Genomic DNA, 27,602 nt, shown 5'->3' on the forward strand with positions numbered 1-27,602 from the left:
TATTCAATTATCTTGTAGTTGCTTCATTTCATTAAATATTCTAGGGGAGGGGAGACGTTCTGGTTTTGTTTCCTTGATGAGTATTTTGAATATCCTGTAATATCAGTCTTGCTTTCTTGGGCAGATAGAACTCTCTTTCTTCTTTTTGGTTTGTGGGGTTTTTTTGTTTTGTTCTGTTTTGCTTTGGGTTTTTTTGGTAGGAATTTAATGCTATGTTTTATTATTCTAAGGTTTTTTTTTTAGTTGTGGTTCATTTATAGGAGAAGAGCCATTACTCTGCCTCTTGGTAAAATTTTATGTAAAACTTGATGAGATTAATCTTTGTGGCTAAATACCTTTATGAATATTTCCAAAATTTCCCCGCCCTATTGTACTTGACTTTTATTTTCGTATCCCAATTGATGTATCTGTTAGTTGCTTTTATGCATTTGGGAGATGTGCTGGAAAGCTTCTGAAAGTTGTCTTGTCCTTTTCTCCTTGCTTTCCTTTCCTTATCCTGTGGAAGACCTGTGGTCTGAAAATTATGCCTCCTTATTTTCTTTCTTTTTCCATTCAGCTTTCATAAAATACTTCTGGTTCTCATCTGCGTTCTTTATTCTTCAGCTCCTCAGCCTCCTGGAGTTTGTGGCTTCTTTGATATTCGTCTTTGTAGCAAGAGTAGCAACCTCCATTTAGCCATTTCAGAAATGCATTTCAACTATAGAAAGTAAAACTTTTCTCTGCTTTGTCCTTTGGATTTATTACTAATACCCACAACAGATTGACTTGTCAAGAAATGGAAAAAAAAGTTTGAAAATGTAATGTAGGTTTAAATTAATCTAAATTCTTTTGGTTTTGGCTACAATGTCAGTTGGTTCCAGAAGACTCTCTTATCTTTTATTGGACTCAAGACTTAGGAAAGTCAATGAGTGGGGCAAGCTGAAGCTATGCTGGATGCTACCAGAGGGCTGGGATGTCTGAAAGCTGCTGCTGTTGTCTACTGGCTTGTGTGCTTCCCTGTCCCTGGCTTCATTCAACATTGCATCTCATCTGGTGTACTTGAAGGATACTACCAGAAGGGATGCTCCACTTCTGCCTATGTGCTTCTGCTAATTCTCTTTAACTGGAGCTAGTGGCTGTGTCCTTATCTGATGGAAGGCTAACTCTTGGTAAAAGAAGCATATTGAACTGTGCAGCCATAGACATAGTCTGCTATTACTGCCCTGATCTGCTGTAACTGAGCAGCAGCAGAACCAATAGTCATAAAAAATTGAGTGGAAATGGGGGAGCAAGGAAAGGTAAAGTGGGCAGTAGCAGATCTTAATGTTTAGTACACCTTTTCTTTGATTCTTTTGCCTTCCAGCATCCTTTGACTACTTATGTTGCTATTGAAAGGAAGTTGTGACTCTGAGGAAGGAAGAGGAGGGAGCTGGAGGAGGATGAGAAGGGACAGGATATTGGGAACGATAAAGCTTTGCTAATTGGTGTGTGTTTGCTGGGTATAATACTGTTCTCTGCTTCAGACCCTTTTTATTAGGCCTATTGCTGACTTCTGCTCATTTGGTCAACAGAAACATAAGCCATCAGAGACTGAGTTGTAGGATGTTTGCGGGGGATAGTATGAACCAGGCACTCAGACTACTTGCTATGGTTGTATTAGTGCTTTAGCCAGCATAATGAGCCTCAGCTCTGACATAGGAATGGGAGAGTAGTTGGACATGATAGCCTCAAGGTTTTCTCCTGTGTGTTCCATGCTTGATGTTCAGCCTGCTATGCAGATTCCTCCTGTTCACAGTGTCTCTGTGGGTCAGGATGAGGAGGAGTTCAGAAGTCTTGTGAATTAATTGCATTTTGTAATGACTTGATGTGGAGTACAGTTTTTTTGGGTGAAGTCCGGAAAACATTTCTATAGGCAAGTGGATTCAAATCCTACTTTGTATATTTTTGCTTTAGGATTGAGGGAAGTCAACATGGACAGTGCTGAAGAGAGAATGTCCCTTGCTCTGCACTGTGGGGGACTGTCCTGTCTTCCGTCGTTTCAGTTCCAGTCCTCACCTCGGTGTATGGCTAATCAACTCACAAACCTAGCAAAAGACAAGGAACTTTTTTCTATTAATTCCTTTTCTTCCATTTTGATTAGTTGAATTGTCTTGCTCTAAAGACAGATGTGTGGTAGGACTTGTTCAAAGTAAGTGGCAGAAATGTGCCATTAAGATTGTAGAGTTGGAAGGTGGAAGAGGTATGGTGCAAAGCTGTTCAGTCAACTTAAGCCATAACACAAAATCACACCCTTAGCCTAGTCAAAGTGAGTTATGTCACATTAGCCTGTTGTGTAATAACATCACAAATAGTTTCTGTTTTTCTCTGCGAAATGATCATGGTATTAAGAAAAAAAAACCCACAATTTTTTTGACAGCATCACAGAAACTTATTTTTTTCCATGTGAATATTATATAATGGTTGGAAAATAAGAAGAGCAAGTTTCCTCTAATACTTGTGATATGGAGGGACTTGTACTATTCAACTTTAGGAAAGTAACCCAGTTAACCAAGTTAGGAGTTTACGGTCCATTTCTGTACCAATGAAGATTAAAGGCTTCTAAATAGATGTTCTGAATAGTACTACAAAGCTCTGTTAACTGGAGTGTTAACCTCAAATTAGAAAGTACAAATATATCATAAGACATTAAGATCCTAGTCCTGTCGTAGAGCCATTTCTTCTTCCCCTTCCCACTCCTGGGTGTTATATTTGATATAGTCAGTATTTGGTTTTTAGAATTTCTGGTTTGCAGGTTGCATTGTGCTTGTAGAATTGTAAAATGTTTGGGGTTTATGATGACTATAACACTATTAGCCCTGTGAAAGCAAACTGTAACTGTCTTCTGCAATAACTGTAAAGCAGTTTAGGAACCTTTAATGGAAGGAAGGCGCAAGTGTAATTTGGAAAGAAGGAATAAATCGCACTAAAAGATTTTAGAATGTAATAGTCTGTTTAAAAAAAGGGAAACTATGTTGTAAAAGTTAGACAGCATGTTTAATTAAGAAAGCAGGCTTTTTTGCCTGGTATAATCAGTGTAAAACAAACATACATGGTTATGTTGGGATGGGAACCTAAAGTCAATTAAAAAAAAAAAAAGTCAAGTGGACATTGCACTGGTTTCTTTCTTTTAACAAAGACAATCAAGAACCAAAATTTCTCTGTAATGATGCTGTGCCTCCATTGTGTGTGTATATATATCACACACAGCACTCATGTGCAATGTGTGTATATATACACTATCTGTGTGTATATATATTTATATTTATTTTTAACTTTTAGGTTAGTCCATTACCGTGTCACTCTGCAAATCCATACTCATGTAAAAGATTTTGTGGGCGGCTTCTTGATTGTCAGAATCACACCTGTATGAAAGAATGTCATCATGTTACTAAATTGAACAGTAATGCAGATGGAAAGAAGGTAGGCTGATTTCCTTGTTGCTTTTATTTTTGTGTGTTTCCTACGTTGTCTTCAGTTTTAACTGGAAAATAAAGAATTTGCAGCTGGCAGGCACAGGATCTATTCCAGATTCCACTGAGACACTTCCATGTGTTCTGTTCCCATTGATGTTGTGACATTTAGCTAACTTACACCTCTTTAGACTATAAAACTCAGACAATATTATATGTTTTGCAAATGCTATACTTTTTTGTTTTATGATAACATACATTACTTTGTTTTCATCAAAACCTGAATTAATACTTTTGACAAGTCTCTTCTAAAGTCACTTTTTGTAACTGTCAAGATCAAGTGAACTAGTGATAATCCCTATATACAAATGCACTTGCAATCTACTGGGGAAACTATTTACTGAGAACAGCTGTAAATGGGTTGAAGAGGCTAGCAGATCTTTAGGAGACACCACTGGAAATGTTGCAGAATTGGTGAAGACTTCTTAAAGCACTGGGGTGATATGTTTACCAGTGTCTACTAGAAATTGTCGTTCATGCAATCGAGAAGCTGTAAGTGTTAGTTGCTGAAGATAATATGAAACAAAAATAAAAGTAAGTACAAACCTGAAAATTGTCCTAGTTTTGAGCAGCCAAAAGCACATAGTTTGTGGTTTGAGAGAGTCATGATTTGGAGGAAAACAGTTTTTAGGCATTACTTTAGAAAAAGTTGCAACGTGGTCTCTCTGGGAATTCAGAAAACTGAGCAAGCATTCAGTATATTATATATAAAATATATAAATTATATATTTTAACTTACTGTTATATTTTAACTTCAGTAGGATGATTTCCCTGTGGGTTCCAATCCTAGAAGTGGTGTTGTCATCTAATAACTGTATATATTGCAGTTACCATATTGTTCTATTAATGATTGTGGAACATGAGCTGTTAGTGCAACTTGTGGAACAGTAACCTGCAGCAATAGAGTGACATCAGGAAATACCGAGTGACAGTTGTTTAAGCATCTCTAGTTGTGACTATAAGAGGCTGTCTGCCTACTCCTTCAGTCAAACCAATTAAAATATTAATGGGTCAGGATTCTTCCTAGCTCCATTTTGAATGAGACTACATTCTCAGAAAACAAGAGTCTATGTACATGTGAAATATGGATAAATCTCATTTCTCAATTTTCTTTGAATTTTTATAAACTCAAGTTGGTTTTGACCTTTGGAGCTTTTGTTCTGTTGTTTTGATAGACTAAATTGCAGGTGTAGTCAGAAAAGGGCTGATTAAATTTCTTGCTTATATGTCCGAGTAGTGATATTTCTGTCTGGAATTTAGGGTTTTTTCTGCATGTTGTGTTAGAAAATGTTGCAGAAAGGCTAGGTGTTTGCTTTTACTGTTAAATTTTATATCACATTCTTAGATGTGAATTTTGGGGGGTTTGGTTTTGTAAACGATCATTGTACAAAGGTTCCTTTTTAAACTTCAGCAAAAATTGTTCAACTGTAGAAGCAGAAGAAAAGGGGTCTGGAAGAAAATGGGGGAAAACTGTATTAAAAACTTAAATTCTTTTGCCATTATTTTGAACAGCATAAAGTGAAACATTGGTGTGGAATTAGTCCTTTTGGGGAAGCATTTTGTAGCTTCAGTCTTGGATAAATTGGCTTTACTTTGACTGACTTCTGTGAAACTGAGCGTTTGAATGTGATGGTGGGCCTTAAATACTGTGCTGTGTAGGTTCAGTTGATAAATCGTGTCACTCTGTCTGCGTGTATCTGATGGCAGACAGGGATTCTGGATGAGTTATTAAGATGAGAATATGAATAGAAATGGAGCTTAATTTACTGTGCTGATGTTCATCATGTTGTGCTGATGTTGATCGCGTCACTTGGAATGAGAATGACACCACAGCTCTTGTAGACTTTGTGTAGTATATGGAGCAGAAGCAACACCTGAGCAGCTCCCAGCATATACCTAAGCTAAGACTTTTTGGAAGATTATATGAACTATTGTACACCTATGGAAATGGGAAGACTTAAAGTTCGCTTCTTAAAATCAAGCAAACCAACCTCCCCACACCTGTATTACAGGGCAGTATGTCATGACTAAAGTATTACAATGACATGGTGGGTTGGAAAAGTTAGTTCTGAATACAAAATTACTACTTTTTCTAACAGTTTTCCATAGAGAATCAACAGGTTTAATGGCAATTTTCCAAAGCACCAATATTAAGAGGTCCTTTTATGCCCAGGAAGCAAAACAGAACTCTGTCTCTTTGACTGACAAACGCTGGCGTTTTTGCTTTTCTTTCAAAGTATATTTTAATAATTATTTTTGCTTGAGGGATATCTTACTGAATAGCTGGATTTCCTTAAAAAAACCACACCAACTCTTTCTTCTATATAAAAGCTTGTTAATGGCATCTAACAAACAAATGTTTGGCACTTTCTTTAGTAGTTTGTTTTTATCTTGTTAGGCGGGTCCAGAATGTTCGCAGTGTGAAGAGGAGTGTACCAAGCCCCGGCCATCTGGCTGTCCTCACCGATGTGTTTTGCCATGTCATCCTGGGGATTGCCCATCATGTCTCCAGATGCTTAAAATAAAGTGTCACTGCAAACTATCAACACTGTATATTGAATGCTTGTAAGTGTCAGAACTGAACCCAACTTTTCATTTGAATGCTAGTAACTGAAAACCATTTGAAATGTCTGGGAATGGGAGCTACTCTTATGGCAAGTTATAAAATTTCTTTTGAAGGTTATAATTTGTAATATAATGCTTTTTTTTCCTATTTAAAATTTGCCAGTGTTTTATTTGGTATTACTGGTAAAATTATTATACATGCATGGAGTCTCGTGAGCAGAACTGGTTTTTACAATGTTTTTATAATACAGTAATATTTTTGAATTATGCAAATATATAGTAATCTACCTAATGTTTGATCTATATGTGTTTCTTTTACAGTATGTAAAGAAGAATTTTATAACAAGAATTAGAATTAATGTAGATAGTGTAAAAGGTCTTTACAACTAATGACCTTCAAACTCTTTTAATTGGAAAACTTCTTAGTAATCATTTGTACTCCTTTTTGATCATTTGTGTGTGTGTGGATAGAGGGTAAACTAGGCTTTATGAAATATAAAGTGGGACTTCTGGATTTAAGCATTATCCTCTGTGTATTGCTCTGAAAACATTCATCCCATTCATGCATGCTCTTCTTTGTGCATTTTCTTTAAAGTACCTCAAATCCTCTAAACTTATGTGGTTTTGTCTGTAAAATAGTGTAGTTTATATTAGTCCCACAGGATGTGGACAAATGAACCCTTTTTTTTTTTTTTTTTACAGTGAGATATACTTAAAATATATCCCTAACTGTATTGACTTTTGTTGTTTTTAATTTAGAATTTATCACAAATAATACATCTTTTCTTTTACAGAAAACTAACAAGTGCTGATTTAAAAGAAAAGGCGCTTCTTATTTCCTGCAAAAATCAGTGTCCAAAAGAGGTAAGCCATGTTAACAAAGAAATACTTGATTTGGTGGATGTGTGGAATTTTGTGGATTTTACTTTTTTGTAAGGTTTTTGGTACAGTTTCATAGGCTAAGCAAACTACAGAAGCTTAGTCTAAATGAATATGCTAAATGATAGATACGAAGATGGTTAGTGAACTGTACTCAGAGGACAGTTATTAATGTCTTGCTATCAAATTGGAAGGTTATATTAAAGGATCAGAGATTTGTCTCCAAGGCATTAATGGCTTGAATGTTTAAGCATGCAGATGAGGTTGAATGTGGAAGAGTATGTCCTCTATTGTGGTTGAAATCTGGTCTTGAATTTATGTCTCCAAAATAATGGGATGCTGTTTGATTAGGAAAAATACTGAGAATTGTGCTTGCAATTGTTCTTGTCTAAGTGGAGGTCTAGTAATCCCTGTCTATGCAACAGTTCCTGGGGGTGGGGGAGGAGGATTTTGTACTTAGCAAGTGAGATGATTTAATAATGCCCTACGTTAGTGAAATATATGTTAAATAGTGTGAAATAGAAGACAAGCCAGTTAATCTTTCTACTGTATCTGGGTATATCTAAAGGGTTGCTGTAAAGAAGAGAAGACTAATGCAGGATGCTTAGACTATGAACCAGTGTATACAGGCAACAGTAAGGAACATTCATGTTAAATACTACTTTTGAGTAGTAAAGTTTGTGAAGCAAAGGAAGAACTGGTTGGAGAAGCTACCAAATTTTCATCAGTAACAGCTTAGACTTGTGTCAGGATTTGTCCAGTTGTGGATAATAACTGTTGTAAGACATGAGGGATGGGCCAAATGACTTCTCCTTGTCCCTCCCAGTGCTGTTATGTGCTGCTTGTGTGCTTTCAGAAATCCGTGCATTAATTATTATTGTATATTTGTTCTTTAGTTGTCACTAGTTGTGGTGAGAGTGACAGTCCTTTCTTCACACCATTCCCCAGTGTAGGGTTAGAAAAATTATGAAGTGGAAATAGTCAGAAATATTTTGGAAAGTATTTCCACTGCTAAACTCTTCAGAATTTCTGAGAAGTTCTCCTTCTCTGCAATAAAAATGCCTTTTTTATCCCATGATCAATTATTATCCCAAAAATATTTTATCCCATAATCACTTACTAATTTGTTGTCCTGGTTTGGCCTTTTACTATGTTGCTGAGTCTCTTTGTCTCATGCAGTATTTAGCTGGCACTCGTAAATAAGTTCATTCAACCCATTCTCCTTCCCTGATTCTACTCAGTTCCCTTATGCAGGTTTACCTATGATGTCCTCTAGTCTGAGATTTGTCTTCTTACCTCATCTCTTGTAGTTCTGAATTCTGCCTCAACCTAATAAATGTAGGTTCAAAACTTTTCTTTTGTTTCATTATTTTCCAGTGTCAGAAGCATCAAATTTGAATCCTTGCCTTTATTAGAAAACTTTTTTTCTTTTGAGTAAATGCAAAAATTCACAGGGTTCTTACTTGTTTCCCAACAGTCTTTGTTCTCCTGTGTTTCAGACAAGATTGTGTTAACCCCAACAGGAAGGTTGTGTTCTGTGCTGTATGCCTAGTTGTATGTTCTTTTTGCCCTTGTAGATGCCTTTCTGATGTCTTTTTTTCTGTAAATGAATTTGCCTGTCCCAATTTTCTCATCTGGATGTCTGAAAACTCTCTTCCTGGTGGGGGAACGCTGTTGGAAGTTATTTCATTGTCCATTTACCTCTTAATTTTGTCCTTTCATTTCCCTCTCTGTTACTTTGGGTTTATGTGCTCCAAGACTTCCTCCTCTTTATTTTCAAGAGTGTTTATAATCTCTTAACGTGAACTATGTGTTCTGTACTTCAGCTTCTCTTAAAAGATTTTTTTTTTTTTCCATATCTCATCTTTGACTTCGATTAATGTAACTGTTGTGATTTTTCTGGACATATTCCCAAGACTCAGTCTGGGATTTAAAATCCATCTAGTAGTGGTCCTGAATTCTAGCTTCAGTTCAGAATTACCCTGTTCCACAGATGATGTCTTTTTTACTTAATTCAGTGGGATGTAAAAGAAAGCTTGGGACAACAGAGTCCACTTTAGTTTTATAAAGCTTTTATTTAACTCTAGAATTCTCATTTGTATAGATGCCTTGAAAAACAAGGTTTTATGCAGCTTCTGCTCTCCAGAGAATCTTTTTAGTGTAAGTGATGATGTAAAAATGCATGCTTTTCCCTTCCTGTGATTCTAGCTCTTATTGGCTTTCATGAAACATAAAAGCATTGGTACAGTCCTGCTTCAGGCAGTTCATATCTTTGTGTTACAGTTCATTTTACTTTCCTCAGATCCTATTTAGGTAACTTCATCAGTACTATACGGGGTTTTTACCATTTTTTTGTCTAAAAAATTTGTTCCTGTTTCTCTGAATATTGAACAGTACTAGGGTTATTTTGTCTGTTTTGTAAGTATACAGTATTTGTCTGCAACTTTGGGAAAATTATCTAGCTGTATCATAATACAGATTGTACTGATAGTTTGCTTTTAAAGGAATCATTGATAAAGATAATTTGAAGGAGCAGCCTTAACAGACATCACCCTGCCACTACCACCCCTCCCCAGCAAATATAGAGCAAGCCGATTGAGGGGACCTCATGACAAGAACTTAAAACAACTTGGCCAAAAGATAAGATGGATAAGGCTACCAAATTTAGAACATTTAAAGTTTAGAAATCAAATATGTCTGCCCAAAACTAAATTGGAAATGTTTTGTGTGTAGTCCTGACAGCCTCAAGTAAATTTCAAATTAGTGTTTTATGAGAATTTTCTCATTCAATGTCAGAATCTGACCTTGAGTCATTAGCAGAGCTCAGTGAAGTTGCTGTTTGCTAAAAATCAGCGTTGTCACTCCATGAAGCTTAGCATGGTGCACCTTAGGTTCAATAGAATACAGTATTTTACTGAAGTCTTATTTTTGAGATGTTTTTCTTTTTGGTTAATGGAAATTGTGGTAGACAGTACACTACCGTATTTGAATTACAGGTAGCATGGTACATTTGGGGGTTATGAAAATCAGTTATATTGTCTGGTGCCTTGAAAAAATACAACAGGAACTTGAGAAAGTCTTGAAAGGTTTCATGCTTTTGTTTTGGCTATGGCAGTATAAAACTATAAAAATTACTTATAGTATTATACAGTACAGCTCACATTTCCTTTCTGCTTTAGGGAGAAGCAAAGTCTTTGATATTGCCACAGCTGTTCGATGAGATGCTTTAATTAAAAAGCTCTTTCTCTGGTTTGGTAGCAATAACAAAATATCCTGTTGGAGGAAATTTAACTTTTTTTTTTCAGTCGGGGTGATTAAATTCTTATGAACATGTTCGCAGATGTTTTGGGACAATTCTTACACAGAAGTTTTAACAGTCTATCAGTTTTCATCATTTATGTATTAATATCAGTATTTGTGGATCTGTGTTTAACACTTTATTCTGTGTAATTAGTATTTTTTGACAAAATAACTGTACTTTGTACTTTTACTGTGCACTCTGCTACTGTCTTGATGTGAAATATGGGACCTCACTGTGATAGATTTATTTTAACATGATAGTGCAGTAGAGACAATGCCATAAATTTTAAGAGTATGTGTACCTTTTTTTTTTAATAAACAGAAAAAATTTTATTTCCAGAATGCTTAATTAAATTCTCTAAACACACCTTGAAAATGTATGTGGGTTGCAAAAAATTTAATGTTAAAAGGCAAAGGCACAGCTTTGGTCCATAATGAGAGGATTTTCCTCAATGTTTGGCTTAAGCAGTAGAGGTTTCCTAAGATGTCTGGAAGCAGGGCCACACTTTAAATTGAAGCATCTGCCCCTTTGTTTGGAAGTGATAAACTTGTCTTTTGTACTTAGCTTTTTGGATTGCTGCTCAAAAGTGCTGTTTTCTTTACTAACAGGTTATTTTCTTTATTATCAGGTGTGCATTAACAGGTTGTGTTTATTATCTTCTGGTGTAGATCAGTTAAGCCTCCATAAATTGATGCATTTTATCATCATCGGACATAATGTTAAGATGTAAATGCATTGCCTATGAGGAAAATACTTGTAGGATTTTTGGGTTTGGATTTTTTTTTTTCAGAGCTGTGCATTAAATACCTTTCTTTTAAAGGTCTTGCCATGTCAAACAAAAAGCCTGTTCATTTTGGCCTTGAGTCCACAAGCTATTGACAAGAGATCTTGTATGGTGAAAAAAGATCTAAGGGGGCACATGCTTTCTATTTTAGCACCAAGTAGCTCAGCATGGACGCTTAAAAACAAGTGAAAAAAAAAATCCTTTCCCACTACATTATTTATCCAGCAGAAGCAGCAGTAGGATTGTTTTTGGTTTCTGAGATCATGGGGAAATGTTGTTTTGCCACTCATTTCACTGCTCCTCTTGATTATTTTTTTTTTAATGTTGGTTTTGCGTTGGAGGGAGTAAAAATAAAGTTACACTGCCAGCTTAATTCTTGTCCTGCATCCCTGTGGATGTGAACTGTGTAGCTCTATGCAGAGAACTAAATGTGTAAATTTGGGTTTCACTATTGGATTAAACATATTTCTGTGCTATGCAAATTTTGCTCTAAGGGTGTGTAATGTAAGAATTTTATTGCAGTAGCACCTGGAGGTTGAGATGAGGACTACTGTCTTGAATTTGTAACTGACACATCACTTATAAGACTGTTTGGGCTTTGACATTCTTAATGGAAATGTGCCTAATTAGTACGGAAGAGCAAGCTGGAAGTAATAGTTCTAGCCATGGATTGTTCTGGCCAGCATGGGATGACTTGCAGATGAGACTAGATAGTGTTATTATGTATGATGCTCTTGGGTAGGGAGCCAGGATAAGGGCCGTCTTACTGCGCAGAGGTTATGCAGTAGTAAATTGGTTTTGCCAAGATTGTGGTCACTAGTGAGTAGACTCTGCCATTCGTGTTCTGGCTGATAGTCTGACCTCAGTAGCGTACAGGGCTTGAAGACAAATTTGTCCCCTCATCTTTTCGAACTGAGGCAAAATACAAGATAGATTTGCTGATGATCAGTTGTGCCTGAACAAACCTAAATTCCTTCTTTGCTAAGATGACCAATTTATATTTTTTCCCTCCAGATAAAGTGAATAGATTAGATCTGCTACATAAGGCTTCAGTAGAGCAATTGAGTCAATGCCATTTAGTGAATATCTAGTTCAGGAAAAAAAACACTCCCCCCCAAAAAACCCAAAACAACAACCAGAAAGCTAAATCAAAAGTTGGAGCAAGAGATGTTAACTATAAGGAAATTTTCCCAAGGACTGGATTGATGCCTGATCTTGCATTGTTTTTGGTAATGACCTTAGCACCAAAACCCATTGGAATTTTCTGATAAAAATTTGTGGAGCGTTGTCTGTACATGACAACTGAGGAAATGCATCTGCGGAACACGTCTATTTGGGGCATGTTAATAGATACAGAAAAAAACAGTAAGACCACGCATGTCAAGACTAATAATAAGCTCCCAGGAAACAGCAGAAATTCTTATTGTCACAGCATGATTAGCTGGAGAGAAATGCAAATGAGAGCTGAAGATGTATTGGAGAAGATATTCTGTTACGAATAAGGTGCAATTAAGGCATTGTACAAAGTCGTTCCTGCTGAGATGTCATTTGGAATATTACATGCAGTTCTGGCTACTGTATTCAGGAAACATTGATTTAAGCTGGTTGAAATTCAATGAAGGGAGTAGTATGGGAGTAAAGAGCCTTTTATGAAAAGATGGTAGAGAAATATTTCAATATGAGGCTAAGAACTAAGGGTTTTAGACTGACTAGAATAGATGTAGGAAATTAAAAAAAAAAAAAAGTCTTGCATCTTGTAGTGAGCTCCTGGAACAGCCTCCTTAGTGAAACACTAGAAAGGGGGCAGAATGGCGGACTGTTTTCATGGTAAAACTTCATCCAGTGTTAGAGGGCTCATTGGAGGTGCCTGCCTTTAGGAGGACTGGACTTTAGGACTGAACATGGTGACTTAGAAGTTCCTTCCAGTCCTGTGTGAAATGTGCTGAAATGGTGACTAAAAAAACCCGAGCCTAAACCGCAAAGTACCTATGAGCGTATTAATAGTTTGTGACTGGCATGGACATGAAAATACGTATGTCTGTTCCATAATTTTTATTTGGAAAGTTTTGCATTTTGTTTAGACATATGTTTCATGATACTAGCTCACATGTTGAGCCAGTTCCAATGGACTTCTGAGAATCCAAATTTACTAATCAACAAGAACTGTATACACCTGGGTTTTATAATAATCCTATGTAGTATTCTCATTCTTGTGGATGAAGTGATGTAGTGTGTATTTTTAATTTTTAATAAACGTGAAAAAATGTATCTTAAAATTGTATGTCTTACAGCATTTTCCAAGTTGTGTTAATCCCTCGATGACAGTGAAGAGGTGAAATTTCATTTTTAATAAAGAACACTATCCAATGCCATTTTAAATAGTTTGGGGATTTAAAGCTACCTCTATAAATAAATTGATTAGATGGCTTATGTGAGAGTCCACTTTCAGTTATTAACAGTATTGGGTTATGTAATTGAAAATGAAAAGTCATTATTGTGAAGATTTCCTATGGGCAAGTCTATGAGCAAGGTATATTTTCAGTCAAGTTCTTAGCAAACAATTTTTTTCGCTTACTGTTTTCTTGTCATTTTTTGTATAATGTAATGCTGGGAGCACTGCTATGTTCCTAACAGTCAGCATATTTAAATTAGTATCTCGGTTCATAACACAGTAGTTGAATGATAATCTTTTCATTATAAATGTTAAAAAATGCACTGGCAGTAAAAAAAGTCTCTATCTCAAATGTCAGAAATGGGATAATCTGCCAAATGCAGAACTTCAGGATTTTGTGAAATTATTTCAGACATGATAAGAATATTGTATTTGACTTTTGCATAGTTCAGAAGATTCTTGCATGCAAGATTTTCTTTTGTGGTATTTTTGCTTCTGATTCTTCCCTCTATCTTTTCTTGACTGTCAAGTCTCTAACAAGTTGTTACATAGTACACAATTTCAGTTTTTGGTTTCTTTTTACTTTATGTACTGGTATTCCCCTAACATACAGATAGCTAGGGTAATTGTATAAATTGCTGTGGAGATGACTATTCTTGAAACATTTGAAGGGAGAAATTGGTTTTTAATCAAGCTGTGCCAATGAAAGATAAATTGTTCTACAGGAACTGAAATATGGTAAATAACAAGCAAACATTTGCCAACAGCAAAAAAAAAAAAAAAAAAGAAAAATCAACTATTTCACAAGGGGAAAAACTGATAAGCTGAATGAGTTTTCGGTTAAGCTGCTATGTCTGAAATAAAACCAGTTCATAGATTCTTTGTAATTTTACAATCATTTATTAGTGTGGGTGTTTTGTGTTTTTTGTTCTTCATAGTTGCCCTGTGGTCACCGGTGTAAAGAGATTTGCCATTCAGGTAGCTGTCCTCTGAACTGCAGCCAGAAGGTTAAACTCCGATGTCTCTGTAAGAGACTGAAAAAGGTAAATTTCTAAGTTACAATTTTGAGAACGATGTATTTTCTTTGCATGTTGCTAGGCTTGCTTGGATGGATTGTCTCTGGTGCAGATTAGAACAGGTCCAGTTACTCTAGTAGAGCTATAACAGTTAACATCAGCTGAAGATCTGGGCTGCAATATCAAAAGATTCACTGGAGAATATAAAATCCTGTTAGTTCTAAAATATGTTAGCTGCCTGACTTACAATAGCTTTATCTTCAAGCACACTTGAATTTTTGTAGCTCCATTGGGAGAATAGTCAGATGACCTGGCATGATTTGAGGAAAAAAAATACATTTTTCTGACAATATTGGGAAAGTTTATAATTATGTAAGTTGGAACAAGCACAGATGTTGTGAATCCCTAACTAATGTCATCAGTTATGGTTCTCTGCAAACCTAAAAGCAAGTACAGGCAACAGCATCCTTAGCTTCTAACAAAGATTAAGGACAAAGTAATGTAACAAGTTTATTATAGCTATATAGCGTTATGAAGGGAAGAACCGAAACTGATGTGAAGTCTTGGCAAATAATGACTTAATGAAAAAATCATTATCTGGCTTAATTAAAAGGTGCTTAAATTATTTTTCTCGACCCAGTTAACTTCTGAGCCTTCCAAACAGGCTGCAGTCCCCCAGAGTTCTCAGCTTCTCCATGAAATGTCTTGATGTCTTGTGCAACCAGAAGTCTTGCAGGTGGGGTGTTCAGCAGGAGAAAGGATGACATGTACAGAACAAGTGCTTCAAATTGAACAGTCTCTGCTTACAGATAGCCACCTTTTTTTTTTTTCTTCACTATTAGGGGGAGAGGAGGAAGTGTGAGTGAGAATTATTTTTTTTCCCCATGACCAGACCTTGCCCTGTAATCTTAGCCACTTGAGAGAATGTGTATGAAATTACTGAGACTCTGAAGGCTAGCTCTTTCTGCCAGAGTTCAGAAGGTTATCTTACTTTGTCTTAGGCAAAAAAGTGAGAAAAGAGAAGAGAGGAGACATTAAACTGGACCGTTTGATTTATTCTTGCTTTCTGCTCAGTTTATCAGAAAGAAGGAAAAGAGAAAAGGGCAATTTAATTCAGAATTACAGGTTCAAATAATGTTTAATCATTAGCTTTATTTTCTGTGTAACCAATGTTTTACTAAATAAGAATGTTTTATAATTATTTTCATAAAGAAATGGACATTATAACAAATTTTATATAGAGAAATGATTATAAAAGACTCAAATTATACTTAACAGGAAATACAGTGCAGCAAGATACAAGAAGGCCAAGTTTCACTGGAATGCGATGCATTATGCAAGGAAATGAAACGGAAAGCATCTGAGGTAATCTATCTGTTGTAGCTCTAATTTCTTCTCAATGCTTCCAAAACTAGTAGGAAAAAATGAACACAGAATTATTTTTCAAGGCAATACCAGCAAAAAATACAACATAAGTAGTTGTGCTGTTTAATAGCAGCCACTTTTTCAGACTTGCATTTGGCTTAGTGGGGAGAATTACAGTGTTTGTAGACAGTGTTAATTAACTCAGTGAAATACTATATTAAAACAACATTCTGTTATTTTTCTTGCTTTTTTTTTTCATTTGTTAAAACTGGTTCTTTCCTCTTCTGCTGAGAACAAGTGATGATCAGTGATGATAAAATCGTTATTGCTAATGATTTGTGTTGTAGGATTGGGGCCAGGCCACTTCACAGGGCATTGTTAGATCTGCTCTTTCCTGTGAAAGTTTTACAGCCATTGACTGCTCAACTTGTCCAGCATGAAGAGTATAATCCTGTCACACTGTATTAGTTACCCTGTACCAGAAAAATGGAGAGTTTTTGGTGACTGCAGTGTACTTTTTAGCCTGCTGTAAATGTGACTTCTCCCTAGTTCTGCTGTTTTATGAAGTATCGAAATTGCTGCATGCTGTCACCCAGAGAGACAGAATATCAACCTTGCTCTTATAAGCCTTTATAAAAGCATAAACAAAAAGAATTCATGCATAGCTTGCTTGGTTTTTATCAGGTAAATGTTAGATGTAATAAATGTACAACCCAAAAACTCAATGGGTAGAGCTGATTCTTGTCAGCTTCTGCTCAGATTTTCAGGATTGATTGGCAAGTTCTAACAAGACAAATCCTGCAACTTTGTAAGCAGGTCAAATACTAAGACTCTTGGGATATGCCTTTAGAAAATCCCAACCATAACAAACAGTTCCAGTAAGAGTGTGAAGATAAGTTCATAGGACATGGAGTGCAATAAAGCAAGGTGAATTCACGAGAGAGTGCATGAGCTGGGACAGAGCAGCATGTCTCAGTGTGGTGCAGTGCAGTGTCAGCTGCTGTTTAACTTCAGCAGATACTAGTTCCTGTTTCTTGCCCCTGACATTGTAATCCATGGGGAGGAATGGTCTAATGCAATGAGCAAATGACTACAAGTTTCTACTGTAAGCAGTGCCACAGACATACTATGTGGCATAACCTACCTGTGTGTACCTTCCTCGCAGAAGCACGTGGATTTATTTGTTTTGGATTTTTTTATATGAAGTTCTATTTAAATTTTTACTAGGCACCTTTTTGTAGCCTGTGTTGACTTGTAAATAACATACTAGAATCATATCCTATTATATGCACTTGATAAAAGTAGTTTGTTTATGTCAATTACTGTTTAATGTGTCAAGACTGGAAAAAGTCTGTTTAAAAACTGCAGACATTTGCAAAGATAATTTAGCTTGCACAGTAGCAAAACAACCATCAATGTCCAAAACCAAAGTGTGTTAACTCTTCATAAAACTCTTCACGTATAGCACCTAGTGAGGATGCGCTTCTGAGGAACTGAATGCATCTTTTACTGTACATTTTATTAAAGATCTAGTTCTAGAAATGTTTTTCCATACTGTGATTATAATGGTTAAGCTTCCCTCTACCTATGTATGTTGTACCTATGTATCTTATACAAACATGACCACACCAGTGTAAAAAGAAGCTCTTCTGTTGCTTTTTTCAACATTTGTGGGTCACTTTTTCTTTTCGGAGCTGAAGTTCTGCCATTAGATGGCAGTGAAATACCAGGAGGCTAGTTGTGCTGTTTTTTCCACACCAGACTGTGGTTTCAGATGTGCATGGCTGAAAAGGTCTTTTATATACTTTTCTAAAGAGAGACTCTGCCATTGTGTCTAGATTAATGAAATTCTCACTAATGCTTTTATTTGATGTACGGTTTAGCAATTTAAAAAATTGTCTGAAAACCTGCAAATAGACTGTTCTATTGACCCTGTCCTCAGCGCACACTGTTCCAGCTACAGTGTGCTAAAGCATGGGCTGGTGTGCTTTCTCCTTAGCTGTCAAGAGCTCTTGAATTGCAAATTGTTTGGAACAAATTCCACCTGCGCAAACTGTATTTAGTAAATTATTATCACTGTTAGTATGCGAATCATCCAGTTATTAGGATCAAGACTGTTTTTCATTTCAAGTTATTAATCAGATTTTTACATCTAACTTTTCTAGGGCGGTGATTCAGTGGCCGCAATGCTAAAGGTCCAAGAAATGTATACAAGACGACAGATACATACACTTCCCCAGTATACTCTTCCTGTTACTACTATTACTGTAGTGATCTCTGACTACGGGAATTTTAAAGGTCGAGCTGGTGTCTTTCTGTTTAATGGTCTTTGTTGGATTTATCTCTTTGTAGCATGCCTAATTGTTTTTCAGTAGACATAAACTTCTGGCATCTATAAGCATCCTGTAGCACTGAATTTCTAGATTTAGCCAAATACTATGTGGGAGTAGAATACTTCCCTCTCTTATGAATGAGCCTCCTGGTAATTTCATTTTATGCCTTTGCTTTTGTATTATGAAAAATAATTATTGATGTTTTATTCCTATTTGGCATCGTACTCTTCAGGATTTTGTGCCCTGTTAGTCACCTGATGAATCCTAGTTATGCATCTCTTTAGATGAAAGCCACTCCATCCTGTTGTCTTTTGTATATGTTCAGGCTTTACATTCTTTTGTTATTGCAGGACCAAAACTGAATGCAGGAGCTAAGATTCAAGTGCATCATGTGTTTATACATTGACATTTTTTCTGTACCTTTCTTTTCTTAATAACTTCTAGCATTTAATTTGCTTTGTTGAACACTACAAAACACTTCTGTAGAATTATCAGTTGTAATTCTCATGACTTCTTTTCATAGGACTTTCTGATGGTGGAGCATTTTTAATTCCATTTGGTTTGCATTGCACCAAGGACTTTAAAGCAGTTTGGTTATGCATTATCCGATATATGTCATATTCAATACAAATACAGAGGTTTCCTTTTGCTCTAGCAGTCAGGGAATATTTAAAGTACTTGGAATGAAATATGTGTCTGTAAATTATATACGTATATAGGAATTATCTGTATGTGTAAAGTGTACTGAATTGAGGATAAAGTTGCTGAAAAAATAACTGTCTTTAGGAATTTTCCTGGTTGTTAGCAAACAAACTATTCTTTTTAGGTTTTATACTTGTTGGTTGAGCTTGTCAAGTTGAAGTCAGAAGTTCAATTTATAACCTTGTAGCATCCATTTTATGTTCCATGTTTTCCAAATGTGAGATGATGCAGCTTTTTCTGAGAGTATTTTGTCATCTGAATAAGTTGAGAGCTCAGTTGATGGCGGTTTTGCTCACTTTTGCTGAGAACCATTCTATAGGAGTAATTATGACTCTATAAGAAAATAGGTTTAGCTGCTGTTTACAACAGTTTCTTATCGCTTTGTATGTCTGGACAGATAAAAGAGGCAGAAGCCAAAGCTGCTATTGAAGAAGAGAAACGAAGACAACAGGTATCAACCGTTCTTACTCACCCGCTTCTTCCCCCCCATTGTTCTTGTTAGTAAATAATTTAGTTTACATGCAACTAAAGTTGTATAGTTTGTAATGTGATATGCACAGTCATTCCTGTCAGCTGTTATCTTACTCCAAGATGTGTGCTGTGAATGATTTACAATGGTTAAGAGGCCATGTATTTTCCCAAACAATTTTCATAATTTTATGCAAAATTATAATTAATCAGTTTAATCTTGCATTACTATAACTGTGTATAGTATAGTTTATTTTTAAAATACTAAGTACTCTTGATTTTAATTGAACACTTTATAATGCATAAACACCACAGAATTGCTGAATAGCCTCCATAAAGGTTTAAATATTGGGTGAAGCTTGCCTCTTCCCTCCCATTATGAAACAATGAGGAAGTCTAAATGAGTCTTTTTCCTTCAAGGTCTCTGAGGGGAGGAAAAAACGTGTATTTACTGTAATTGCTGTTGTTGGTGAGCATATGTTGTCAGCATTGTAATCCAAGGAGCTTCTGTGCCAGCTGCCCGTAGACACTAATAGTAACCGTATTTCAGGCAAAAACCATAAGCTTGGTTGGTGGTGATGGCTAGGTCAGGTTTGTCATCTGGAGGCTACAGCCTTAATGCACTGCTTCCAACCAGCTCATACGTGTATGCTTGTGCCTGAGCATTTGACACCAAGTCATATTCTAAGTACAATGTGTGCTTTCTGACTCTCCTTTTACTCAGTTATCACAACAGTTATGTATTAGGTTATACTTGTGTTTTCACCTGCATGTCACACTCCATTATCGCAGAGCACCGGCTCACTCCCTGCTTGAAAGGGGATGCGGGACAGACCTGATCCTCTTGTACCATTCCCCCAATCCCATTAGGATAGGCAGTTTGTGGATCACAACTCCTGTTACGCATACTTTGATTAATTGCCTAGAGACTTTATTTATTAAAGCGTTATGTCTACCAACCAATGCTCTAGCAAGGCCTGCTTTTGTTTTTCAATGGGGAGTGTGTCTATTCATCGTGCAGGAAAAGCATACAGTTAGGTACCTGTTGTCCAGGGGTCCGGGCACTGTTTTGTGATCATCTGGTAATGTTTATTGCTACATTCATGTCTCAACTGTCTACAATATTGATCACATATTCCCTCATACAACTCGTAGACAGTTCATCTAATTCTTGTTCTCTAAGTTGACCTTGGAAATGTTAGTTCTGGGACATAGGTCAGGAAGTGTAGCTTGCATACAGATGTCTGAAACATTTTGTTAGGCAGAGGTAATCTATAACTGATGGTTCTGCAAGCTAAGTACTGAAGTGTACTCATGGATGCTTATATATGTAAAGAACATGCTTACAATTCTAGAGGTAGAAATTCAAAGTTGCTGGTGTTTGTATTGCACTGACTGTGTTTTCGTGCATTCCAGAAGGCATCCCAGTTACTAATGATTTGTGCCTCAAAATCACTTAATTTATAGTCCCTCAAATAAAGTCTGAGTAACAAGGCTCCTCTGAAACTGTAGCAGATTCACTCCACCAGCATAGTGTGCAACATTTATTTTTGTCTTGATCCTTCAGCAGTGATTGTTTCTGCAGTCACACCACCATTGCTTTCTACTTGTGCATTCACTGAAGTCTCACAGTTACAGTCCAGCAGTACCCTGGGCAATATATGGCAACTGCTTCTGCATACGTGTTTTGTGATGGATGCAGCTTCAGGGATAGAAGACTTCACCTATACATAATCAAGCCTATTAAAAGGTTAATTAAGAGTGGCCAGTTACATAGCACAATAGCAAACAGTAGGACAACAGTAAAAAAAAAATGGACAAAGCCAATAAAAAAAGTAGGATAATAGTAACTAATAAATAAGCTGTAGAATTGCACACAAGTACTAACCTCAGCTACTTCAGCCTTTTATCTAAAATTGATTCCCTTCCAATTTGATCTCATAATCTGCTATCTGGTGATGCACATTGGAGGACATCACTATCATAGGGTGTTGGGTCACATTAAGAGTATATATTTATTGAGTATACTCCCTTCTGACAATAGTTCGCATCTTGTACCACCTTCCTGATCTCATTAGCACATTTTTGTATAGACAGTTCATCTGTTAGTCACAACTTTTTGAGACCTGTTTTGATTAATACTTCATTAAATCCTTTATATACAAACTAGTTAGTGCTCTAGTAAGTCTGCACATTTATATTTTGGTATTTGCTATATTTGATAGCAGCTTCTGCCAATATCATTTACAGATGGAATCACTTGTTTCTTAGTGGAAGGGAGACGGCTTGGTTAGGCTTTTCGTCATGGCCCTAGCAGCCAAACTTTCTCTCGGCTTCACCATGTGAGGCCAGGGTTTTCACAATTGCTAGGTGGAAAAAAGATTGGTGCTTTGATTATTTAGCAATTCAGACCAAGCTTGCTCTCCCTCTGTCCCACTCTAGTGTAAAAGATTGGGTTAAATTTTTGAGCTAAGTGGTAGTAGTCAAGAGTTTCAACACTGAAAGCCAAGTCTCAAACCTGAATTCTAATTTAATGAGATGTATGAAATATTTTGTTTCCTTTTTTCTTAGAAGGAAAAATGTCTTAACAGATCCTTGGAAGTTACAAAAGTCAAGCATGCTCCTGCCGCTGTAAAATACAAGACCTGCAATTTCAGGATATATGCTTTGTGTCTGCATAGTCACTGTTACTTGCATTCATTTAGCTACATTTCCCCATGGGGCTGCTACTCCTTCCAGTGCAGGAAGAATATAGAGAATAACACATGAAGGAGCAAAATCCAGTACCTGAGTAACACTAAACTAGACATTATCTGACATCAAATTGTTTTGAGTATACAGTTTAAATAAATGCATTTCATTTTATTTTTAATATGTCTATACACAAAGAAGTTAGATTCTTACTCTCAACAAAAAGCTCGAGCTTGTTTAGCTTGAAAAATTAAGGTAGTTTGAACACTGGGCACAACCATTACTTTATTGTTCAGAGATCATTGACGTGACACTTTGGGAATGATGACAGTTATATAAAATCTGTAGGTAGCTTTTCAAGGACAGTGATGGCTTCTTTCTTGTATTCTGTGCCCACGAACCTTTTTTCATTCTGTGTTTTGGTTTTTCATGAGGTATTTATTTTTAGCTGGCTTTTTATAAAGATCACTAGGAAAGCAATTCAGTACCTGTTATATAATTGTTCGAGCCTTATATTTTAATTCAGATTACTGCAATTCATGAAGCACTCTGCTTTTAAAACCTGCAGATCGCAAGTATATAATAAGTATAGAAGCCCCAAATTTTATTTAGTGTCTGTGTAAAATGAAATACTGCCACATTATCTATAAAACCTTAAGAACTCTGCACTTGCCTCCAGACTTTGGATTTTGAAAAACTGTTTCATTAAAATACTTTGCTTTTCTAAAGGAGGATTAGCTAGTTGAAAGTAATCTTGTTTCAAATAGCAGGCTGTGGAACTTTTAACTTTTCTCCCATATCATCAGAGAAGTGCCAACAATTTCTGCCTTTATTAGGTACAAAGGAATAGACATCAAAATGGGTCCCTTTCTCCTGCTAACAGTGGTGTCTGGCACAAGAAGGGAAGTAAGATGTACTTTGTGAAACTCTGACAAATATTTGCTGTCAGTAGAGGAAGACCAGACATCAGGCAATCTTGAGTTCCAAAGGAAAATTATATTTACTGGACTACTTCTCTCCCCATTTCCCAAAAGTCTTATTCTTGTTTCTTTAATGCACCTACCTTATTGTCTTAGTCCGTCTCTTCCTGGCAGCACTGCAGTAGTAGTCATGTAGATTTATTTCCTCTCATGGCCAGGCTTTGTCTCTGTTCACTGTCCACGTTTCCTCTGCTTCAGCTCAGTCTTGCGTGTTTTGCCCAGCTGGTCCCGGCTTGCTGCACTCTGCTGCTCCCATCTCTCTTGTCTCTTTCAGTTCATCTAGCCTTTCTGCTCCCTAGCTCCTTGTCGCGTGCTTTCTCTAGTAGCTGACAACTCTATCCAAAAATCCAGATAATCGTCGGACCTTTTCTGGTTTTAGTCTCTCTCAGCTCTCCTTTAGAGCATCTTTTCTGATTTTCCTAGCAGTTAGATGGCTCCTCATTGGAGTCTCATCTCAGTCTTACGCTCTTTGTTCCAGGCTGCCTAATTCCAGTTTTGTTTCAGCTTTGTACCCTAAAATGAGTTTCGTCTGTATTCTCTTGATACCCTTTTAAAAGGATGTGGAGGGGGATGAGAAACAGGGATCAGAGGATCCTACTGTTCATTCCAAGCATCACCCTGAAACTGCTGTTCTGGGTGGAACTTGGCATTCCTTTTATTTTTCCAATTGCTTTGCTTCATTTTGGGGCCTAAGGGCATGTGCTTTCTTTTGAAGGATGCTATGTACCTACTTCAGTCATATATGACCGACTAAGTGTTAAGTTATAACACTTAACAAATGGAAACTTTTTGTACATGTCTAAGATTATAGCTATTAATCTAAAATTTAGCTGAGCATGCAAAATATAAAGAATTGAGGGAAAGATGATAGATCATTTATTTATATTTTTATTAATTTATTTTTAGCAGAGAGCACATCCTTCTTATGGGGGGAGGTCTTTGAAGATTTCAACCTGTGTTCTTTTATATGTTACTGTAATAGCTTAAATACTTACGAGTGCTTTTCTTTAATAGTAAAAATAATGTATTTTTAACATATTTCATGGAAATAACAATCTCATTTTGGCTTAACATATTCAACCTGAGTTAAAAATCTAATGTAAAATTTCAGTTGGTTGCATTTTTGGCAATGTTTTTTATAGGAAACTAAACAATGGTTTAATACTTGGAAGCAAAGTGCTTTGTAACCATGGGATATAGTGCTATCATCTCATCTGTAAGAGATTTATAACTTCCATTGACTGCCACTTATTTTTATAAAGTGGTTTTGGGGAATGTTTTAGGAATTGTTTAAAATTGCACATTTCCTTGTTTTTAATTCTGACACAAATGTCAACTACTTCTGGTTTTCTTCATCTAGGCTGAACTGGAAGCTTTTGAAAACAGATTAAAAGGGCGAAGAAAGAATAAGAGAAGAAAGGATGAAGTAGAAGTTGAACAATCATCATGGCAAAAATACAAGAACCTCATTATGCTGCCAATGTTCGGAGTTGCTGTTGTGATGGTTGCATGGCTCATGGTCTACAATGACTGAAACAGCTCAATATTTAATATACCTCAGTCGGGCTTTAGGTAGCTATTCCTAGAATGTTAGTCTGTGTGTAACAACTTAATATGCATAGATTATGTATGTATACCATTTGCCAAGAAAAGTGCAGAGGAGGAAAGAAGTGTCACCTTTTCTGTTTATTACATTCACAGCACAAAACTGAATTCAGACACTGAAAGTAATAGTAGATTTTAGTCTATGCTGAAGCGCTGATGTAATTTGTCTGACTGAGGTCCGTTAACATCTCTTCTATTAATATATTGTGTTACTTTTCCTTGTCTCCATTTCATATTATTAAAAATAGCTTAGTATAAAATGCTTTATTGAATATTTGTTTCCTGTAAAATCAATTTAGTCATTTATTGAAGATAGCATTCTTATGCTAGTCTTTATGTTGTATCACACAATAATTTCTGTGCTTCATGTCAGTTTTAATTATAACAACTAACAGGGAACTTTGGATCACTTAGGCTTGAATATTCTGGGGCTTCACGTCAAAACTTTGTTCAGACAAAGGAAATGTGAACTTGTCTTTCAAGTCGACTGTATCACAAACAATAAAAAGGGCCCCCTTACAGACTGTGGGGTTTGTTTTTTGGTTGCTCCCCCCACCCTTGTTTCTTCAAAATCAAACCAATTGAAAACCTCATTTAATGGACAGATGCATACGCTGAACATGGATGTGAAGTAGTTTCAGGATACGGGGATGTGTTCTCATCATTGCCCCCATCACCAACAGCAGAAAAACAATCTGAAATTGAACTTTGGGCACTACTTGACTATTTGTGTAGATAAATGTCACATTTGAATATTTGCATAGGTGTGCAAAACCATAATTGAATAGCGTAACAATACAATTATATGTTGTTCTGAAGCCATCTGGATGGTGCTTGCTAATCATGTATAAACTGTCTAGCTAATCTTTTAAATATTTATTTATTTTCTTGCTGACAGTTTAGAATACCTTGCTTTTGGGATATCAGCGTTGGTTCCTAGAACTGAAAGGTTTACACAGCTTCAAGATTATTAGAGAAGCTGCATTGTCTCAGTCGAGGGACTGCAAGTTAAATTTGGGGGCGGGGAAATCAGAATACTGAATTTTTAAACCTGTGCTGGAAATTTTATGCTGATACTTGAGCATTGTGGGTAATTGAGAAATGCTTACAAGATCCTGTGAAAGGTGAGGTATGAAGCCAAAGGGCATTAGGTTGCCCTTGTAGTTCAGGCATATAGTTTCATCACAAATCCTGCAAAAGCAGTGGGACCATTTGTGTGAATTAATAGAGAAGATTGCAGTTGGTTTGAAAGGTCTTTCAGTTGATTTCGGCCTACTTGTAAAGGGACCCAGTATTAATTTGAGCTGATATCCAATTGTAATTATGGTTCAGCAGCAGAAAAACTAGAAAAGCTGCAAAAAGCAGTAGCTTTTAGATTGCGTAGATTGACAGAATGAGGAGAAAATAACTGTCTTTTCAATTTTTCACCTAAGTTTGGTGAAAGAGAAGAGAGGTAAGGAAAACTTCGCAATATTTAGCATGGATTGGTGCTATTTGATAGTATTTTATGGGGGAGTATTTAATTGATTTTTAGAAATGCATACTACTTCTGTCATGATGTGTCCAGCTATTAGTATGTAAAGTTGTAGATTAATTGAAATTATACTAGGCAATCATAGTTGCATCTCTGTTGCATTCTCTTATTTTCTAGTATAAGGAATAAACCATTTTCCATATTGTTACTTTAACTCTTTTCTATAATATTAATGCCTGCAAGATAATTCCATATATAAGGGTTGTTTCTCTAACCAAGTGAGGTGATGCTATTATGTGACTGCTTATGCCAGTAACTCTCCTGTCACTGAGAGAAAAAGAAGAGAGATTTTTGTTCAGCTAAAGTAAAACACAATGTATTGTCCAAAAATACAAAAAGATGCCTTTATAGCTGAAACATGCAGATCAACATGAATGAGACCATTGTGGAAACAGCTTTTATTTTACATGACCATAACTAATTTTTCTATTTACTGCTAGCTTTTTCTTTAAAACAAGTACAATGTAGTTTTTTCTTACCACTACAGCAAAGAGAAGAAATCTCTCTCTACAGAGCTATAAAAATGAACTGCACTTGAGTTATATGTTTGATGTAGTTCTTAGTGGTTTTTTTCTGCATATTTTGCAGTATTTATGTGAAATATTGGAGAGGAAAAGACTTGCTTCGCATTGATCATCTTTATTACAATAAGAAAGCACACCAATCCTTAAAAATTCATTCCATTCATGCAAGTGTGTCTATGAGTAGGCATATGCCCTTTCTTAAGGGATTTGTATCGCTCCTGAATCTCGCATCTGTGAGACATACCTATTTTTGAAATTTTATTCAAAATAGTTCTGTGTATCTTATCCAACCATCTGAGTCATTTGCACTCTATTGGTCTGCCTGCTGAACCAGATATTTGTTTTTTGGCATTAAAAAAGTGTGGGGGTTTGAGCAATCTGCAGTTAATAAATCACGGGTTTCTATTTGTTTTTTTTTTATTATTATTTTTACAGTTAATTTTTTGCCTCTCTGGTTGGAGCTGCGTGTTGCAAGCATGACAACCTTTGAAGTAAAAGTTACAGATAAAATTGCCTGTTATTCAGTATACATGAAAGATGGTAATTCTAGAAAGGAAATATTGAACTAAAGGTAAAATGTAATGTACTGTTACATAATGTAATGAGCAAATATTTTTTATGTTAGCAGTTTACCAAAAAAATGCATATTGGTAAGTATACATTAAAACAAATGATATAATCTGACCTGCTGTTGAAGGGAAATTACATAGCGAGAAGCCTGATCATGAGGATACTTAGCATGCAGACTATTTAGCTATGTGTAAAATAAAAAAAAACTGGGGGGAGCTTTTCCTGATTCTGAATGCATTCCGGTGAGCATTCATCTGTCTGCTGAACCAAGGCGCTTACAAGTGATCAACATGTTTTGGACTGGAAACTCCTTGGGCAAGTTTGTTACCTCTAACAAGGACAAAGCCAGTGTGTGTGTTAATTTCATGTAAAAACCAAGTCAGACAATAAACGCATCAAAAACAA

General features: G+C 36.1%; 1 protein-coding gene across 1 annotated transcript in view; it reads left to right on the forward strand.

Moving 5' to 3' along the window:
• The window catches only part of NFXL1 (nuclear transcription factor, X-box binding like 1), a 50,301-nt gene extending 22,699 nt beyond the window's left edge, over positions 1 to 27,602 (forward strand). Inside the window, exons 16-22 of the mRNA XM_052780130.1 lie at positions 3,298 to 3,438; positions 5,887 to 6,053; positions 6,848 to 6,917; positions 14,348 to 14,452; positions 15,704 to 15,790; positions 19,223 to 19,276; positions 24,325 to 27,602. Coding sequence (XP_052636090.1) covers positions 3,298 to 3,438; positions 5,887 to 6,053; positions 6,848 to 6,917; positions 14,348 to 14,452; positions 15,704 to 15,790; positions 19,223 to 19,276; positions 24,325 to 24,498 — 798 coding nt within the window. The 3' untranslated portion in view covers positions 24,499 to 27,602. The remainder of the gene's footprint in view (positions 1 to 3,297; positions 3,439 to 5,886; positions 6,054 to 6,847; positions 6,918 to 14,347; positions 14,453 to 15,703; positions 15,791 to 19,222; positions 19,277 to 24,324) is intronic.

Source organism: Harpia harpyja, chromosome 2 (assembly GCF_026419915.1).
Source record: "Harpia harpyja isolate bHarHar1 chromosome 2, bHarHar1 primary haplotype, whole genome shotgun sequence".
In the NCBI taxonomy this organism is placed as follows: Eukaryota; Metazoa; Chordata; class Aves; order Accipitriformes; family Accipitridae; genus Harpia; species Harpia harpyja.